Genomic DNA, 21308 nt, shown 5'->3' with positions numbered 1-21308 from the left:
TTGGGAAACACTGGTGTATAGTGACAGGCCCAGTTAAGGATCCTGCGGGAGAGGACAGCAGTGCATGCACAATGCTAGTGGTCATGCTCCGCACTGCTGTCAGGCTCCGACCATGTCTGTGTTTCGTCAGTCGGAGAGGAAGCGTCATGGACTCTGTGACTGTTCTCTATATAGTTGTAAAGGAGCAGCTGGTTTGTTACCACCGAAAAATACTGTGTACAATTTACCTCCCCAATTCTGTACCTTATTAATAAACTAAAATAAAGGGAACTTTATCCTCCTGGTGGTCGGTGATTTCACTTCTGGGTGTCTTGTCTCCTTACTATGGGTGCGTGTATTCTCATGTGTCATATGTGGCTATTACTATATCATATGCCAACAATGTCTCCTATTACTCCATATAACTACCCTATATCTCCTCCTATTACTCCATATACCCTCCCTATATCTCCTCCTATTACTCCATATAACCTCCCTATATCTCCTCCTATTACTCCATATAACCTCCCTATATCTCCTCCTATTACTCCATATAACCTCCCTATATCTCCTCCTATTACTCCATATAACCTCCCCTATATCTCCTCCTATTACTCCATATAACCTCCCTATATCTCCTCCTATTACTCCATATAACCTCCCCTATATCTTCTCCTATTACTCCATATAACCTCCCTATATCTCCTCCTATTACTCCATATAACCTCCCTATATCTCCTCCTATTACTCCATATAACCTCCCCTATATCTTCTCCTATTACTCCATATAACCTCCCTATATCTCCTCCTATTACTCCATATAACCTCCCCTATATCTCCTCCTATTACTCCATATAACCTCCCTATATCTCCTCCTATTACTCCATATAACCTCTCCTATATCTCCTCCTATTACTCCATATAACCTCCCTATATCTTCTCCTATTACTCCATATAACCTCCCTATATCTCCTCCTATTACTCCATATAACCTCCCCTATATCTTCTCCTATTACTCCATATAACCTCCCTATATCTCCTCCTATGACTCCATATAACCTCCCTATATCTCCTCCTATTACTCCATATAACCTCTCCTATATCTCCTCCTATTACTCAATATAACCTCTCCTATATCTCCTCCTATTACTCCATATAACCTCCCTATATCTCCTCCTATTACTCTATATAACCTCCCCTATATCTTCTCCTATTACTCCATATAACCTCCCTATATCTCCTCCTATTACTCCATATAACCTCCCTATATCTCCTCCTATTACTCCATATAACCTCTCCTATATCTCCTCCTATTACTCCATATAACCTCTCCTATATCTCCTCCTATTACTCCATATAACCCCCCTATATCTCCTCCTATTACTCCATATAACCTCTCCTATATCTCCTCCTATTACTCTATATAACCTCCCCTATATCTCCTCCATATAACCTCCCTATATCTCCTCCTATTACTCTATATAACCTCCCCTATATCTCCTCCTATTACTCCATATAACCTCCCTATATCTCCTCCTATTACTCTATATAACCTCCCCTATATCTTCTCCTATTACTCCATATAACCTCCCTATATCTCCTCCTATTACTCCATATAACCTCCCCTATATCTCCTCCTATTACTCCATATAACCTCCCTATATCTCCTCCTATTACTCCATATAACCTCCCTATATCTCCTCCTATTACTCCATATAACCTCTCCTATATCTCCTCCTATTACTCCATATAACCTCCCTATATCTCCTCCTATTACTCCATATAACCTCTCCTATATCTCCTCCTATTACTCCATATAACATCCCTATATCTCCTCCTATTACTCCATATAACATCCCTATATCTCCTCCTATTACTCCATATAACCTCCCTATATATCCTCCTATTACTCCATATAACCTCCCTATATATCCTCCTATTACTCCATATAACCTCCCTATATCACCTCCTATTACTCCATATAACCTCCCTATATCTCCTCCTATTACTCCATATAACCTCTCCTATATCTCCTATTACTCCATATAACATCCCCTATATCTCCTCCTATTACTCCATATAACCTCTCCTATATCTCCTCCTATTACTCCATATAACCTCTCCTATATCTCCTCCTATTACTCCATATAACCTCCCTATATCTCCTCCTATTACTCCATATAACCCCCCTATATCTCTTCCTATTACTCCATATTACCTCCCTATATCTCCACCTATTACTCCATATAACTCTCCTATATCTCCTCCTATGACTCCATATAACCTCCCTATATCTCCTCCTATTACTCCATATAACCTCCCCTATATCTCCTTCTATTACTCCATATAACCTCCCTATATCTCCTCCTATTACTTCATATAACCTTCCTATATCTCCTCCTATTACTCCATATAACCTCCCTATATCTCCTCCTATTACTCCATATAACCTCCTCTATATCTCCTCCTATTACTCCATATAACCTCCCTATATCTCCTCCTATGACTCCATATAACCTCCCTATATCTCCTCCTATTACTCCATATAACCTCCCTATATCTCCTCCTATTACTCCATATAACCTCTCCTATATCTCCTCCTATTACTCCATATAACCTCCCTATATCTCCTCCTATTACTCCATATAACCTCTCCTATATCTCCTCCTATTACTCCATATAACCTCCCCTATATCTCCTCCTATTACTCCATATAACCTCCCTATATCTCTTCCTATTACTCCATATAACCTCCTATATCTCCTCCTATTACTCCATATAACCTCCCTATATCTCCTCCTATTACTCCATATAACCTCTCCTATATCTCCTCCTATTACTCCATATAACCTCTCCTATATCTCCTCCTATTACTCCATATAACCTCCCTATATCTCCTCCTATTACTCTATATAACCTCCCCTATATCTTCTCCTATTACTCCATATAACCTCCCTATATCTCCTCCTATTACTCCATATAACCCCCCTATATCTCCTCCTATTACTCCATATAACCTCTCTCTATATCTCCTCCTATTACTCCATATAACCTCTCCTATATCTCCTCCTATTACTCTATATAACCTCCCCTATATCTCCTCCTATTACTCCATATAACCTCCCTATATCTCCTCCTATTACTCTATATAACCTCCCCTATATCTCCTCCTATTACTCCATATAACCTCCCTATATCTCCTCCTATTACTCCATATAACCTCCCTATATCTCCTCCTATTACTCCATATAACCTCCCCTATATCTCCTCCTATTACTCCATATAACCTCCCTATATCTCCTCCTATTACTCCATATAACCTCCCTATATCTCCTCCTATTACTCCATATAACCTCTCCTATATCTCCTATTACTCCATATAACCTCTCCTATATCTCCTCCTATTACCCCATATAACCTCTCCTATATCTCCTCCTATTACTTCATATAACCTCCCCTATATCTCCTCCTATTACTCCATATAACCTCTCCTATATCTCCTCCTATTACTCCATATAACCTCCCCTATATCTCCTCCTATTACTCCATATATCCTCTCCTATATCTCCTCCTATTACTCCATATAACCTCCTATATCTCCTCCTCTTACTCCATATAACCTCCCCTATATCTCCTCCTCTTACTCCATATAACCTCTCCTATATCTCCTCCTATTACTCCATATAACCTCCCTATATCTCCTCCTATTACTCCATATAACCTCCCCTATATCTCCTCCTATTACTCTATATAACCTCCCTATATCTCCTCCTATTACTCCATATAACTTCCCTATATCTCCTCCTATTACTCCATATACCTCCTATTACTCCATATAACCTCCCTATATCTCCTCCAATTACTCCATATAACCTCCCGATATCTCCTCCTATTACTCCATATAACCTCCCTATATCTCCTCCTATTACTCCATATAACCTCCCTATATCTCCTCCTATTACTCCATATAACCTCCCTATATCTCCTCCTATTACTCTATATAACCTCCCCTATATCTTCTCCTATTACTCCATATAACTTCTCCCTATATCTCCTCCTATTACTCCATATAACCTCCCTATATCTCCTCCTATTACTCCATATAACCTCCCTATATCTCCTGCTATTACTCCATATAACCTCCCTATATCTCCTCCTATTACTCCATATAACCTCCCTATATCTCCTCCTATTACACCATATAACCTCCCTATATCTCCTCCTATTATAGGGAGGTTATATGGAGTAATAGGAGGAGATATAGGGAGGTTATATGGAATATCTCCTCCTATTACTCCATATAACCTCACTATATCTCCTCCTATTACACCATATAACCTCCCTATATCTCCTCCTATTACTCCATATAACCTCCCTATATCTCCTCCTATTACTCCATATAACCTCCCCTATATCTCCTCCTATTACTCCATATAACCTCCCCTATATCTCCTCCTATTACTCCATATAACCCCCCTATATCTCCTCCTATTACTCCATATAACCCCCCTTTTTTCTCCTCCTATTACTCCATATAACCCCCCTATATCTCCTCCTATTACTCCATATAACCTCCCTATATCTCCTCCTATTACTCCGTATAACCTCCTATATCTCCTCCTATTACTCCATATAACCTCCCTATATCTCCTCCTATTACTCCATATAACCTCCTATATCTCCTCCTATTACTCCATATAACCTCCCTATATCTCCTCCTATTACTCCATATAACCTCCCTATATCTCCTCCTATTACACCATATAACCTCCCTATATCTCCTCCTATTATAGGGAGGTTATATGGAGTAATAGGAGGAGATATAGGGAGGTTATATGGAATATCTCCTCCTATTACTCCATATAACCTCACTATATCTCCTCCTATTACACCATATAACCTCCCTATATCTCCTCCTATTACTCCATATAACCTCCCTATATCTCCTCCTATTACTCCATATAACCTCCCCTATATCTCCTCCTATTACTCCATATAACCTCCCCTATATCTCCTCCTATTACTCCATATAACCCCCCTATATCTCCTCCTATTACTCCATATAACCCCCCCTATATCTCCTCCTATTACTCCATATAAAGTCTCCCTATATTTCATCTCCTCTTTCTCCAGCAGGTGGCGGTGTTGTACACTTCCATTATAGGGCTCCTCAGCTGTCATATAAAGCCTGCACTCCCATTGTTTATAGTGTTTGTCATAGACAATAATATGGTGCAGACACTACTGTACTCCCTGGAACTCTGAGAATTGTAGTCCAGAAACCTCTTCATATGAGGCCTCATCTAAAAAAGTCTGAATTTCCATACCAGAACTGTAAAATAATAAAGCTGAACCTGAGGAATGGAGCGGGAATGAAATCTAGGACTAAATTGATTTTCTAGAACCGCTATACAGGGGTTACCCAGCATTGTAGTGTTACAGGCCGCTCCTCCAATCACCAACTGAGCGGGACACTGATACCAGTGCACCGGGCCCCGTTCTCAGGATAACAATGGGACCCCAAGGTTGGACCCCCCCACATGATTGGTCCTATCCTGTGAATAGGATTGAAGCTTTTATTAACCAGATAAAACCTTGAAATGGGACCTTTTAAGCACACAGCACTGATTTCTTTGAAAAACTGCACCACATTAGTTTTCAGGCTGGGTGTGGTGTTGCACCTTAGTTTCATTAAATTTAATGGAGCCAAGCTGTAATACCACATACAACCTGAGGACAAGGGTGGTGCTGTTTTTTAGAAGAAATGAGCTTTGTTTTTCTATTGCTGGATAACCCCTTTAAGGAAACAGTCCCTAGCAGGGCTCTGGGTCAGTCCCTGGTTTGGTATAAGGAAAAAAAAATCTATTAAGGCTGGAGGAGCAGGAAGAAAACAGGAATTGCCCCAATGACACATGTTTATTCCCTTTGTGTGTCTAAACCAAAAAAGGAGGAAGAAAAGCAAATTGGACATAATGTCACCAAACTCCAAAAATGGTCTGGACAAAATTATTGGCACCCTTAACTTAATATTTGGTTGCACACCCTATGGAAAAAAAATAACTGAAATCAGTGGCTTCCTATAACCATCAATAAGCTTCTTACACCTCTCAGCCGGAATGTTGGACCACTCTTCCTTTGCAAACTGCTCCAGGTCTCTTATTGGAAGGTGCCTTTTCCCAACAGCAATTTTAAGATCTCTCCACAGGTGTTCAATGGGATTTAGATCTGGACTCATTGCTGCCACTTCAGAACTCTCCAGCGCTTTGTTGCCATCCATTTCTGGGGACTTTTTGATGTATGTTTGGGGGTCATTGGGGGAGATTTATCAAAACCTGAGCAGAGGAAAAGTTGCCCATGGCAAGTCCTCTGCAAAATGAAAGAAGCTATGTGATTGGCTGCTATGGGCAACTAGGCAGTTTTTCCTTTGCACAGGTTTTAATAAATCTTCCCCATTGTCCTGCTGGAAGACCCAAGATCTCGGACGCAAACCCAGCTTTCTGACACTAGGCTGTACAGTGCGACCCAAAATCCGTTGGTAATCCTCAGATTTCATGATGCCTTGTACACATTCAAGGCCCCCAGTGCCAGAGGCAGCAAAACAACCCCAAAACATCATTGAACCTCCACCATATTTCACTGTAGGTACTGTGTTCTTTTCTTTGTAGGCCTCATTCTGTTTTCGGTAAACAGTAGAAGGATGTGCTTTACCAAAAAGCTCTATCTTGGTCTCATCTGTCCACAAGACATTTTCCCAGAAGGATTTTGGCTTATTCAAGTTCATTTTGGCAAAATGTATTCTTGCTTTATGTCTGTGTGTCAGCAACGGGGTCCTCCTGGGTCTCCTCCATAGTGGGGTCCTCCTGGGTCTCCTCCATAGTGGGGTCCTCCTGGGTCTCCTCCATAGTGGGGTCCTCCTGGGTCTCCTCCATAGTGGGGTCCTCCTGGGTCTCCTGCCATAGCGTTTCATTTCATTTAAATGTCGACGGATAGTTCGCGCTGACACTGATGCTCCCTGAGCCTGCAGGACAGCTTGAATATCTTTGGAACTTGTTTGAGGCTGCTTATCCACCATCCGGACTATCCTGCATTGAAACCTTTAATCAATTTTCCTCTTCCGTCCACGCCCAGGAAGATTAGCTACAGGGCCATGGGTTGCAAACTTCTTGATAATGTTGCGCACTGTGGACAAAGGCAAATCTAGATCTCTGGAGATGGACTTGTAACCTTGAGACTGTTGATATTTTTCCACAATTTTGGTTCTCAAGTCCTCAGACAGTTCTCTTCTCCTCTTTCTGTTGTCCGTGCTTAGTGTGGCACACACAGACACACAATGCAAAGACTAAGTGAACTTCTCTCCTTTTATCTGCTTTCAGGTGTGATTTTTTTAAATTGCCCACACCTGTTACTTGCCCCTGGTGAGTCTAAACTCTTAAGGATGCAGGGCGTACCTGTACGCCCTGAGTCTGCTCCCTTTTGTATAGGGCTGCAACGATTAATCAATGTAATCGATTAAAATCAATAACGGGATTCGTTGTCGACGAATCATGTTATCGAATAATCGCCCGATTTGTTGTCTGCCGTCAGTGGCGGCAGTGAATGAAACCGACATGTCCCGCGTATAGGCTACATTCATTCGTTTATTCACCGCCGCCCGACATGTCCCCGCCGCTGCCCTGCTCCTAGTGCAATCAGTGCAGCGCCGGGACGTGCTGCTCATCTCCGTCGGTTACAGAGATGAGCAGCAGAAAGTAGCGGGGTGCTAGGAGCAAGGCAGCGGCAGCAGGGCCCCCCTTTAGACCGCAGCCCCCACCCTTGTAGACAGCTCACCTACAGCTGTCTTCTGTCGGGGCTGCCGTTCCGCTGCACAGTTCTAGCGTCCGCATCATGTCGTCCTATGGAGGAGCATGTGACATACACGTCACTCCACTCCTCCCCTGCGCCCGGCGTAACGTTACGGAGGAAGCAGAGTGACGTGTGTGTCACATGATCCTCCATAGGACTACATGATGCGGACGGTAGAACTGTGCAGCGGAACGGCAGCCCCCGACAGAGGACAGCTGCAGGTGAGCTGTCTACAAGGGTGGGGGCTGTGGTCTAAAGGAGGGCCCTGCTGTCTATAAGGGTGGGGGCTGCTGTCTGAAAGGGGGGCCCCCTGCTGTCTAAAGGGGTCTGTAAAAGCAATGCTCTGCAGTCTGCACATACACATGTGTATAGGAGTGCTCTATAAAAAAAAAAAAAAGAAAAAAAATGTTAATTTACTGCTCCCCAATAAAAATTAGCCCCCCCTTTTCCTATTGCTATACAAAAAAAGTAAAGTAATTTTTTTTCTTTTACATATTTGATACTACCGCATGGGTAACTGTCTGAACTATTAAAATATTAGTTAATCATTAACTTTTTTTTTTTTAATAGTTCAGACAGTTACCATGCGGCAGTATCAAATTTACGCTGGTTTCTGTACAGGATCATTAATAATGACAGCAACCGGCGTAAACGTAAAAAAATAAATAAAAAATTCCAAAATTGCTGCTGTTTGGTCACATCACATGCTAGAAACTTTTAATATGGCCATTGTACATAGTTTATCAAGTAGAATCAGCTGAACCCCCCTTTTTTATGGCATTTTGACATTTTTTCCGATTAATCGATAAAATAATCGACTATTAAAATAATCGTTAGTTGCAGCCCTACTTTTGTATAACGCAGGGCCACGGCGTGGTCCTGCGTCATAGCTGATTGGGCCTGGCCTCTAACCCATGGCTAATAGCGTGAGGCACTGATTGCGCGGAAATATCCGAATTATTAAAATATATCATGAATTAAACCACACGGTCAATGGCGTACGCGCAAAAAAATTCCAAAGTCCTAAATAGCGTATTTTTGGTCTCTTTTTATATCATGAAGAAATTTTAAAAAAAGCTATCAAAGTCCAATTAATACAAAAATGGTACCGCTAAAAACTTCAGATCACGGCGCAAGAATATAGCCCTAATACCGCCCCATACGTGGAAAAATAAAGTTATAGGGGTCAGAAGATGACAATTTTAAACGTATACATTTTCCTGCATGTAGTTATGATTTTTTCCAGAAGTCCGACAAAATCAAACCTATATAAGTAGGATATCATTTTAACCGTATGGACCTACAGAATAAAGACAAGGTGTCATTTTTAGCGAAAAATGTATTGCGTAGAAACAGAAGCCCCCAAAAGTAACAAAATTGCGTTTTTTCTTCAATTTCGTCGCTCAATGATTCTTTTTTTTTTTTTTTTTTTTTTTCCGTTTCGCCGTACATTTTTGGGTAAAATGACTGATGTCCCTGCAAAGTAGAATTGGTGGCGCAAAAAATAAGCCATCATATGGATTTTTAGGTGCAAAATTGAAAGAGTTATGATTTTTTTTAAAGGTAAGAAACGGAAGAAACCCCGGTCCTTAAGGGGTTAAAGGAGCATCACATGCTTGAAACAATCTTATTTTTCCACAATTTGGAAAGGGTGCCAATAATTTTGTCCAGCCCATTTTTGGAGTTTGGTGACATTATGTCCAATTTGCCTTTTTTTCCTCCCTTTTTTGGTTTAGTTCCAATACACACAAAGGGAATAAACATGTGTTACTGCAATCCTTTTCTGTGAGAAATACTTCATTTTCTTGAAAAAATTCAGCGGGGCCAACTAAAGATGAGCGAACTTACAGTAAATTCGATTCGTCACGAACAGTCCTAGGAAAGAGTCTCCTAGGACTGTATCCACCTTTTCCAGCCCACCGGAGCACCGGAAAGCTGAACTAATTTATGCAGGAAAAGTCATCAACTGCCGAGCCGAGAAGTTCGTGACGAATCGAATTTACTGTAAGTTCGCTCATCTCTAGTGCCAACATTTACGGCCATGACTGTATATCTCTATGTTCGAGCCATTGCGCTCTCCCATAGAGATGCATAGAGGCGTGTTGGTCGCCGCTTTGTGCAGGGGTCGTTACGCGCCTCTCCCTGGGAGAGCCGGGGCCCCATACAGGAGATAGCAGGGGGTCCAAGTGGACAGATCCCCGTGATCTAAAAGACCACTCCACCCAAAAATGGATATTTTAGAATAGATTTGGGCACCCCCAATAACCAATGTTTTCAGCACTGTATATCGATAGGACTTCCTCAGCTGCTTCTACCTTTAGGGTACATTCACACGTACAGTATCCTGCGCAGATTTGCTGCAGATTTCAATGTAAACTAAATGACTGAGCGCAGCTTCTAATCTGCAGTTACAAGTCCTGCGCATCAAATCTGCACAGGATCCTGCACGTGTGAGTAGATCCTAAGTGATCAGCTTTGATCAGTGAGGGAATTGGGCTGTAAGTGTTGGATTTCTCTACAGCACCACCAGTGGAGACACACAGCATTACACTGTTCCATTTTTTACCACTAAGCTGAAACTTCCCGTTCTGTCTGTGATAAGGAGGAGGCGACACCAGTAGACGGAGAAGACAGTCGAGCTCACAGCTCCCCCTCCCTGTGGAATAACATAAGGTCACAGAGCATGCCCAGACACCTTTCCTATTTGTGTCAGTGGCACAGCTCCTGTCTGCTGCTTTTTACTTTGGAGTTTGCTGTAAACCATATCTCTAAATGTTAATAGAAACAAACAGCTCTGGCAAGATGGTTGTCCTCATAATAATGTACAAAAAAATTTCACAAATAAAAATTCCTTTTATAAGGGAGTACTCCGGGGAACTGAAACTCATCCCTTATCCACAGGATAGGCTATTAGTGTTTGAATCCAGGGGGTCTGACTGCTTTGACCCCTCGTGATCTCCTTTATGGTGCCCCGCTACTTACCTGTCCTTGGTGCACTCTGGCCACTACTCTGAGATGTGACAACCTGCTCAGCCAATCAGCTGGGCTTTTACTTAGATGATAAGGGTCTAATGGGGCCCTATATGTGAGATCCCAGGGGGTCCCAGTGGTCTGACCCCCCGCGACCAGACACTTATTGCCTATTCCGTTGTTAGGGGATGCTTTTTCAGTTTCCCTGAGTTCCCCTTTAAAGGGGTACTCCGGTGGAAATCTTTTAGCTGCTTATTACTACAGAGGAAATTATTTTCTTTTTGGAACGCAGTGCTCTCTGCTGACATCATGACCAAAGTGCTCTCTGCTGACACCTCTGTCTATTTTAGGAAATTTTTTTATTTTTTTTTATAGAAGTAATTTACAAATCTGGAGCAAGAGAGGTTTGCTATGGGGATTTTCTCCTACTCTGGACAGTTCCTAAAATGGACAGAGATGTCAGCAGAGAGCACTGTGGTCATGATGTCAGCAGAGAGCTCTGTGTTTCAAAAAGAAAGAATTTCCTCTGTAGTATTCAGCAGCTAATAAGTACTGGAAGGATTAGAATAGAATTTTTAATAGAAGTAATTTACAAATCTGTTTAACTTTCTGGCATCAACAGTTGATGCCAGAAAGTTTTCCACAGGAGTACCCCTTTAATGATAGAATTTCAACAAATCATTGGTGTAATTGTGTGTAATAGTGATTTGTTGGTACATATACACAAAAGATCCAACTGTGGAGGAGACGTCACAACTCACTGGTTCTAGAAAAATACTAGTTTGGTGGATAGAAGAAAAATTTACGGTATTTTGAAGAATGAAAAAAAAATGTATGTTGGTGTTTTTTGTAGAAGTAATTCATGTTTTTCTAATTCTTTGCCAGGAGTTATATGGGCAAAAACGCTAATGGGGGGGGGGGGGGGGAGGGGCTCATACAATATCTACCTGAGAGCTGGAATTTTTGATGCTACATGTTCCCCTAAAATACTGACTGAAGTGGGTGAAGGGTTAATTCAATTAATCTGTACTCAATTATTTTATTAAATGTATACAGCGATAGAATTCTTGCTGTAAACTCCACGATGTAAGTTTATAAGTGAGTTCCTCGGGGGCGGTACTTGTCCATTTTAATAGCTCCTTATAGTGGTGGTTGGGGGGTAGGCAGAATTTCATCATTTATCTCTGTGCAGAGGTTTTACAGAGGCATGACTTCCTATGCGTCATAGGCCCCTCCCACACTACCGTTATCCTCCTGTAAAAACCTCCGTCAGAAAATCCCGTCAAAAAGTCCCATTCATGTCAATGGGATTTTTTTGACCATCCTTTAGCATCAGTTATGCTAAGCGTCCATTTTTGTATGGTCTTGTACGCCTTGTACGGTCTTGTCCGGTTTTTCTTGTACCCAAAACTGTAGCCTACCTCGGTTTTTGGTCTGGGTGAAAAATCGTATTAAACAGTGTACGTTTTTTTTTTTTTTTTTTACATGGGAGTCAATGGGAACCGTAGAGAACCATATGTGCGTACGGTTCCATCCGGTTTTCACCATCCGGTTTTTGACTTTGCACAGTTGTTTTTCTTGGAATTTCAATGAAACGAGTGAAACTTTATTACTAATGGAGTGTAAAGTTAAAAAACATATCCATTTTTTTTCTTGAAAAACGGATGCAACCGGACATCATTTTTCAAACCGTATACGAATTTAAAATTTGGACACATGTTTTGATACGGTTTAGTCCAATTTTGAGGAATCTATTTTTCATTAAAACCTGATTTATTTCATCCATTTTTTTCATGACCCGTAATAGCTGAATAAAGGATGTCAGAACGCAGGAACATACCGGTAGTGGGAAAGGGGCCATATTATAAAAATGAGTTACCTCAGGTTTTTGAATCTATTAGGCTACATTCGCACCACGTTTTTGCAATACAGTTCCCGTATCAGGTTTTTGATGAAAAATGGATTCTTCAAAACCTGACTAAACTGTATCAAAACGTGTGTACAAATTCTAACCTGTATACGGGTTAAAAAATAATGTCCGGTTGCATCCGTTTTTTAAGAAATAAAATGTATACATTTTTAAATTTCATTCCTTTATAAATAAAGTTTCACTTGTGTGATTGAAATTCTAAGAAAAAATAAAATCTTTCAGCGTGCACCGCGCAAACTCAAAAACCATATGGTGCAAACCGTATGGAATCGTACGCACATACGGTTCTCTACGGTTCTCATTGACTCCCATGTTAAAAAACAAAAAGTATACGGTTTCAATACGGTTTTTCACCCGGACCAAAAACAGTGGTAGGCTACTGTTTTGGGTAAGGGGAAAAAATTTGACAAAACCTTACAGGATGCAAAACGGACACAACCTGATGCATCTTTTGGCATACGGTTTTCAATATGGTTCCGTACGGTTTTCACATTGATAACGTATATGGGAACTGTATGGCAAAAACGTGGTGTGAACCCGGCCTTCAATGTGGTCCCTACAAGATGCAAAAAATAGACATACTGCTCAGTAAAACATCAAAGCATTGTTCTTGGCCACAAGGTCAAGTGAGGTCACACAACTCAGGACCTAAAGGGGTATTCCGGTAACATGCAAATAATTGCAAATAATTGTCCCTTGGGAGCCATTAAGACACAGGCTCTACAAAGACCTGTGAAGATGTTCTCTGCAGCAAGTCCTTTAAAGGGGTACTCCACTGGAAAACCTTTATTTAATTTTTATTAAACAGATTTGTAAATTACTTCTGTTAAAAACATCTTAATCCTTCCAGTACTTATCAGTTGCTGTATACTACACACGAAGTTCTTTTCTTTTTGAATTTCCTTTCTGTCTGACCACACTGCTCTCTGCTGACACCTCTGTCCATTTTAGGAACTACCCAGAGCAGGATATATTTGCTATGGGGATTTGCTCCTGCTCTGGACAGTTCCAGGCATGGACAGAGGTGTCAGCAGAGAGCATTGTGGTCAGACAGAGCGGAAATTCAAAAAGAAAAGAACTTCCTGTGAAGCATACAGCAGCTAAGTTTTTGGAAGGATTAAGATGTTTTTAATAGAAGTAATTTACAAATCTGTTAAACTTTCTGGCACCAGTTGATAAAAAAAAAGTTTTCCAACAGAGTACCCCTTTAAAAAAAATAATACAATGTTTTTACGCCTATAGTTGTAAGCATGCATGATATTTTGTCAGAACTTGTCAGAAGTAGTAAAAGGAAATCCTCCATAAACAACATCAGCTGCTCCTCATGGGCGGAGTTTAATATTACTATGGGATTTAGTTCCTCCTATGAGGATTATTGCATTTCTACCTCATCATATGACTTATGGCTCAATGTTTTCCATTGGGCCACTGATTCTGTGATCGGCTCCACTCCAATTTTTCACTTAAAAAAATAAATAAAACAATTCACATAGGGTGATCTAAAAAAGTTTTTTCCTTTTTTTTTAAATTTTTTTTTTATTTATTTATTTATTTTTGGTTGGGGGGGTACATTTTATCACCTGTAAGAAGCTTCCTTAAGAAAAGTATATAAGATTGAGATATTACTTTTGATGAGATGTACAAGATTTTTTTTTTCACATTACCAACAAGGTATCAGGCTATGAAACTTCAATCCTGAAATTTAAAGGGTTACTTATCCCCTAGACATCTTTGGATAGGGGATAAGATGTCTGATCGTGGGGGTCCTGCCGCTGGGACCCCCCACGATCTCTGTGCAGCAACAGACGTACGTTTAGAATGCAGGCGGGGGTCATGAAGTCACACCACACCCCCTCAATGCAAGTCTATGGGAGGGGGCGTTGCCACGCCCCCTCCCATAGACTTGCATTGAGGGGGTGTGGCCATGACATCACGATCCCAGCATTCAGAACAAAATGTTCCGAAGGCTTGGGCAGTGGAGTTCCCCTTTAAGGACTAGCCAACACTTCATTGTCCATACCTCTATACAGCTCTTCTGGTTTGCCAGGCCTGCAGGCTTTCCAGAATCTTTATTTATTTATTTTTATTAAAGGGGTATTCCAGGAAAAAACTTTTTATACACACATTATATATATATATATATATATATATATATATATATATATATATATATATATATATCTCAACTGGCTCCAGAAAGTTAAACAGATTTGTAAATTAACTTGTGTACAGAGTCAAGCCAACCAGCACTACTGAGCTAAGAAGAAATAGTTAATAAACGAGTGCAATCCAGGGTCCCGAGTACGGGTCAGGGCCAAAGGTACAAGCAGTTATGTGGAGGTGCTAACAGTCCAGAAATAAAGCACAATGAATCAAGTGAAAAAGAATGAAAGTTGCACTCACCACTAGAGATGAGCGAACTTACAGTGAATTCAATTCGTCACGAACTTCTCGGCTCGGCAGTTGATGACTTTTCCTGCATAAATTAGTTCAGCTTTCAGGTGCTCCCGTGGGCTGGAAAAGGTGGATACAGTCCTAGGAGACTCTTTCCTAGGACTGTATCCACCTTTTCCAGCCCACGGGAGCACCTGAAAGCGGAACTAATTTATGCAGGAAAAGCCATCAACTGCTGAGCCGAGAAGTTCGTGACGAATCAAATTTACTGTAAGTTCACTCATCTCTAGTTACAAGTGACGCAGTGAAGGGAAGGGGGAGAACAGACATCAGCTCCGGGGAGCTGAAAAAGAACAGCTACCAATCGTTTCGCAGAAAAGACTGCTTGTTCAAGCACTTGTGAACAAGCAGTATTTTCTGCGAAACGATTGGTAGCTGTTCTTTTTCAGCTCCCCGGCGCTGATGTCTGTTCTCCCCCTTCCCTTCACTGCGTCACTTGTAACCTTTGTCTGCAACATGGAATAAATCTTGAATTGAAAAATACTTTGCAGTGTTCGTTTAAAAAAAAATCTTAATCCTTTAAGTACTTATGAGCTGCTGAAGTTGAGTTGTTCTTTTTTTTTTTGTCTAAGTGCTCTCTGAGGACACCTGTCTCTGAAACTGTCCAGAGTAGAAGCAAATCCCCATAGCAAACCTCTTCTACTCTGTGCAGTTCCCCAGACAAGCAGAGATGTCAGCAGAGAGCACTGTTGTCAGACAGAAAAGAACAACTCAGCAGCTGATAATTATTGGAAGGATTAAGATTTTTTTTATATATAGATAGATAGAGAGAGAGAGAGAGAGAGAGAGAGAGAGAGAGAGAGAGAGATAGATATATAGAAGTAATTTACAAATCTGTTTAACTTTCTGGGACCAGTTGAAATAAAATAAAAAATAAAATTTTTTTTCCTGGAATACACCTTTAAATTTATACATATATACAAGGAGAAGAAGAAAAAAAACAACACAGCAAAAAGAAAAACACCATAATACTTCTAACAAAATAAAAAAAGGGAAAACTGAAAATTAGAAATTTTAACACTTTACTATATTTTTATTCAACAGTTGTAGAAATACAAAGATACCAAGTATATTTTTAGCAGTTCTGTCTCCTCGGGGGCCGCGCCGCTCTAATGTTGCTACATGTTACTTGCAAGAAAAAAAATGTGCACATGTTCCGTTCACACATGGTGTTTTATTCCACATACAATCATCGAGTCTCCATTTTTGTTTCCATGCAGAAGACCACCTCCAACTGCCCCAGCCAAGAATCAGTTTTGGTGACAACGTCCTCCCGTATGGGATACAATGGGGCCCTCCCACTCGGGTCTCCTCCTTAGACTTGCCTTGTCTACTTTTGTACTCTTCCGCTATACCCTAATGGATGTAAAGGGGGGACTGTCTTAGTCCAAGGATTGGATCAACAATTTTGGACCAACACCTGACGTTCTAAGAGGCATCAAAGTTGCTAAAGACAAGTTGGTTAGACCAATGTGCCCGTCATATGTGACCAACCAAACTGTCCATTTCTCTCCAAAATGAAGACCAATTGGTTCTGTAGGCATCTGGGTCTATAAGAAGCCATGGACACGTCTACAAGTGACTCCATCATTTCCAGAAGGAGACCTGGATCATCTACTTTTTTTGACTGTAGATTTGATGTTTTCAACTGTACACTGTATATTTGGGGAGTTACCCAAGGCTGCCTTTGTGGTGCAGTCTACATTGGGGTGGGGTTGTAAAATGAGTTGACCTATACCGTATCTAGTCCGGAGAGTGGTTTTATAATGCTGTAGTTGGCACTGAGAGGGTTTTTGGATCAGAAGACCGGGACTTGGTAGTTTTTCTAATTTCCTTACACTGGAGAATCGCCAAGACCCCTGGTCTGGATGGGTGTTTTCCAACCTGTGGACCTCCGGGATAGGTGTTGTAGGGTCACTAGAGCTGGAGATCCACAGGTAGGTGACAAATAATCTATATTCTATTTGGTAAGATTATATTATGAGAATCACGGGGGAGAAGATGCTTGTACAAACTAACGAAGATTCTGTATGATGTATAAGATGGTTAAACTAGAGAGTCTCTTCTTAATAAAAAAATCTTTTAACCACGGTCTATTGGTAATAATGTCTTCTAAGGTGGTAGATACCGTCCATACTGGTTTGGTAAATAGAAGACCTCGATACCTCCTCATCTTCAGGTTTTAACCACTTATTTTTGACTTATATGCTCAGGATATGCCATGAAATAGCAGAGGGTCCCACCTCGGGGAAAGGTTGCCTATTTAGAGATCAGGGTTCCTGTTACGTATTTGCCATTTTATGCCTATTTCCTATAGAAGCCAATATTAGCCATTGCTGTTAAAGGGGTACTCCGCTGCTCAGCGTTTGGAACAAACTGTTGGCTCTCTGGCAAGAGATTGTGACATCATGCCCCGCCCCCTCAATGCAAGTCTATGAGAGGGGGCGTGACAGCTGTCACGCCCCCTCCCATAGACTTGCATTGAGGGGGCGTGACATCACACGGGGGCGGAGTCGTGACGTCACGATCTTCCGTTCCCGTGGTCGGGAGCCAGAACCTCCAGCGCTGCCGGAAGCAGATACAGGTGGGTGCTGCATGCTATATTGCGGGACCCCCACGATCAGACATCCTTATCCCCTATCCTTTAGATAGAGGATATGATGTCTAGGGGTGGAGTACCCCTTTAAAGTGTAACTCCTATGATGGGGTGGTGGTAAGATATCTGTTGAAATCTATTAAAGGGGGTACTCCCCTGGAATTTTTTTTTTTTTTAATCAACTGGTGCCAGAAAGTTAAACAGATATGTAAATTTCTTCTATTTAAAAATCTTAATCCTTCCAGTACTTATCAGCTGCTATAGGCGCCACAGGAAGTTTTTCTTTTTGAATTTCCTTTCGGTCTGACCACAGTGCTCTCTGCTGACACCTCTGTCCATTTTAGGAACTGTCCAGAGAAAACCTATCCTGCTCTGGACAGTTCCTAAAATGGACAGAGGTGTTAGCAGAGAACACTGGTCAGATAGAAAAGACATTCAAAAAGAAAATAACTTCCTGTGGTGCATATAGCAGCTCAGTGCTGGAAGGATGAAGATTTTTACTTCTATTAAAAAAAAAACTTAATCCTTCCAGTACTTTGTAGTAAACAGCAGCTGATAAGTACTGGAAGGATTAAGATTTTTTTATAGAAATAATTTACACATCTGTTTAACTTTCTGGCACCAGCTGATTTAAAAAAAAATTGTTTTCCAGGGGAGTACCCCTTTAACTTTGTTGCCGAAGACAGTGATCAGGATACAGGTTTATTGTAAGTCCCATAAACTTGCATGTCTCATGCTACGAAGTTGCCAAGAAATTTTAACCATTATACTGCCACCACACCATCATCAATTTTGCTTTAAGGGACCTGTGTACAGTAGGGATCAAATGAGCCACATAATACGGAGACCATCTCACCTCTGGGATCACCGGTCAGGCATTTCCTTGAAGAGGCCAGATATGTTTAGAGGGAAATGGAAAAACCAAGGTCAGTGGTCTCAGACAATGAGGTACTGTTATCTCGGGAGAGCTGTTGATTTCACTATGAGAAGACAGGGTTATCTGGAGACAACTAGTGATGTCATTGAGAAGGCGGGGTTATCTAGAGAGGATTGGTGATGTAATTGAGAAGGTGGGGTTATCTGGAGAGGACTAGTGATGTCATTGAGAAGGCAGGGTTATCTGGAGAGGACTAGTGAGGTCATTGAGAAGGCAGGGTTATCTGGAGAGGACTAGTGATGTCACTGAAAAGGCGGGGTTATCTAGAGAGGACTAGTGATGTCATTGAGAAGGCAGGGTTATCTGGGGATAATGAATGGTTTCAATGAGGATGGGAATGACTAGGGATTTCAGTTAGGAGGCAGTGATATCAGGAGGACTAATGCTGTCAGGCAGTTTTCTGGAGATGACTGGTGCTGTGAGTGAGGAGATCAGGAGATAACTCTGCCTCCTCAGTGATAGCACTAATCATCTTCAGATAACCATGCCTCGAAGACATTACTATACCTCCCTAGAGAACCCTGTCTCCTAGGGATGTATGGACAGACCCTGCCTTCTCAATGACATCACTAGTTCTCCCCAGATAACCCTGCCTTCTCAATGACATCACTAGTCCTCTCCAGATAACCCTGCCTTCTCAATGACATCACTAGTTCTCCCCAGATATCTTCTCAATGACATCTCTAGTCCTCTCCAGATATCTTAATGACATCACTAGTCCTCTCCAGATAACCCTGCCTTCTCAATGACAGCACTAGTTCTCCCCAGATATCTTCTCAATGACATCACTGGTCCTCTTCAGATAACCCTGCCTTCCCAATGACAGCACTAGTCCTCTTCAGATAACCCTGCCTTCTCAATGACATCACTAGTTCTCCCCAGATATCTTCTCAATGACATCACTGGTCCTCTCCAGATAACCCTGCCTTCTCAATGACATCACTAGTCCTCTGGAGACAACTAGTGCTGTCAGTGGGAAGGCAGGATTATTTTGAGAGGACCAGTGATGTCATTGTGGAATCCTGGTCATCTGAAGAGGACTAGTGATGTAATTAAGATATTATCTGGGGAGAACTAGGGGTCTCATTGAAGAGGCAGGGTTATCTTGGGTGGACCGGTGAGATCACACGAAGGAGCGGGGTTCTGTAATGACAACCGGTGATGTCAGACAACGAGGCCGGGTTACCTGATGAGGAATGGTGATATGCTATAAAGGCAGGGTTATCTTGGGAGCACCGGTACTGTTAAACCGTGAGTGAGGGTTAGTTGGGACCAATGGGTGATGTCACAAAGTTTTCCATAACTATCAAAAAACACTGTTCTCGTGGAAAGATTAGATAATTATCTTTATTTCCCATTAATCTGGCCAGATATACATAGAACAAGAAGTATACGCATACTAAATCTGTACCATTTCCTGCGGCTCGTGTCTTTTCTCCATATAACACATCACGTAACACAATAAAAACAGTAAACGTCACAAAGAAGTTCCATTGCTATTTAAAGAGCAGGCACTGAGGAGGAGCTATAAAAATACAAAACTTCTTCATAGCAGCAATGTGGTTCATTGTAATATAAAAAGGAAGAGCCCAAACAAGCAAAATTACCCCCAAAAAAGTCCATTTAAAGGGGTTATGCAGGATTAGAAAACACTTTTTCAGAATCAGCGCCATCCGTGTCCACAGGTTAGCTGTGGTATTGCAGCTCACTACTTATTCTTTAATTGGTACAAGCTGCAATATCAGACTAAAACTCCGGACAGGGGTGGCACTGTTTCTGGAGGAAAGCAACCATGTGTTTCTAGTCCTGAAAACCCTCATTAAAAGGGGTACTCCGCCCCTCTAGACAGGTGCTTCGTGCCTGATGACTCACGATACAGGAATGCAAGTCTATGGGAGGGGGCGTGGTGGCTGCCACGCCCCCTCCCATAGACTTGCATTGAGGGGGCGGGTCAGTGACGTCACGATCCTCCGGCCCATGTATCGTGAGTCATCAGGCATGGCGCGAACTTTTCTCTGCACCCCGGTGATCAGACATCTTATCCCCTATCCTTAACATAGGGGATAAGATGTCTAGGGGCAGAGTACCCCTTTAAAAGGGGTACTCCGGTGAAAACCCTTTTTCTTTTAATTCAACTGGTGGCAGAAAGTTAAACATATTTGTAAATTATTTCTATTAAAAAATCTTAATCCTTCCAGTACTTATTAGCTGCTGAATGCTACAGAGAAAATTCCTTTCTTTTTGGAACACTGATGACATCACGAGCACAGTGCTCTCTGCTGACATCTCTGTCCCTTTTAGCAACCGTGCATAGCAGATGTATGCTAAGGGCAGCATGGTGGCTCAGTGGTTAACACTGCTGCCTTGCAGTGCTGGGGACTTGGGTTCAAATCCCACTAAGGACAACAATAAATAAAGTGTTATTATTATAATAACGTCAGCAGAGAGCACTGTGCTCGTGATGTCATCAGAGAGCATTCCAAAAAGAAAAGAATTTCCTCTGTAGTATTCAGCAGCTAATAAGTACAGGAAGGATTAAGATTTTTTTTAATAGAAGTAATTTACAAATATGTTTAACTTTCTGCCACCAGTTGATTTAA

General features: G+C 41.5%; 1 protein-coding gene across 1 annotated transcript in view; it reads left to right on the top strand.

Moving 5' to 3' along the window:
- The window catches only part of DNM2 (dynamin 2), a 91947-nt gene extending 74666 nt beyond the window's left edge, over positions 1 to 17281 (top strand). The window contains exon 21 of the mRNA XM_056570513.1: positions 16396 to 17281. Within this exon, the coding sequence (XP_056426488.1) occupies positions 16396 to 16438 (43 nt within the window). The 3' untranslated portion in view covers positions 16439 to 17281. The remainder of the gene's footprint in view (positions 1 to 16395) is intronic.
- Positions 17282 to 21308: the final 4027 nt, after the last annotated feature.

Source organism: Hyla sarda, chromosome 4 (assembly GCF_029499605.1).
Source record: "Hyla sarda isolate aHylSar1 chromosome 4, aHylSar1.hap1, whole genome shotgun sequence".
NCBI lineage: Eukaryota > Metazoa > Chordata > Amphibia > Anura > Hylidae > Hyla > Hyla sarda.
This window is presented reverse-complemented; position numbering and strand designations above follow the sequence as displayed.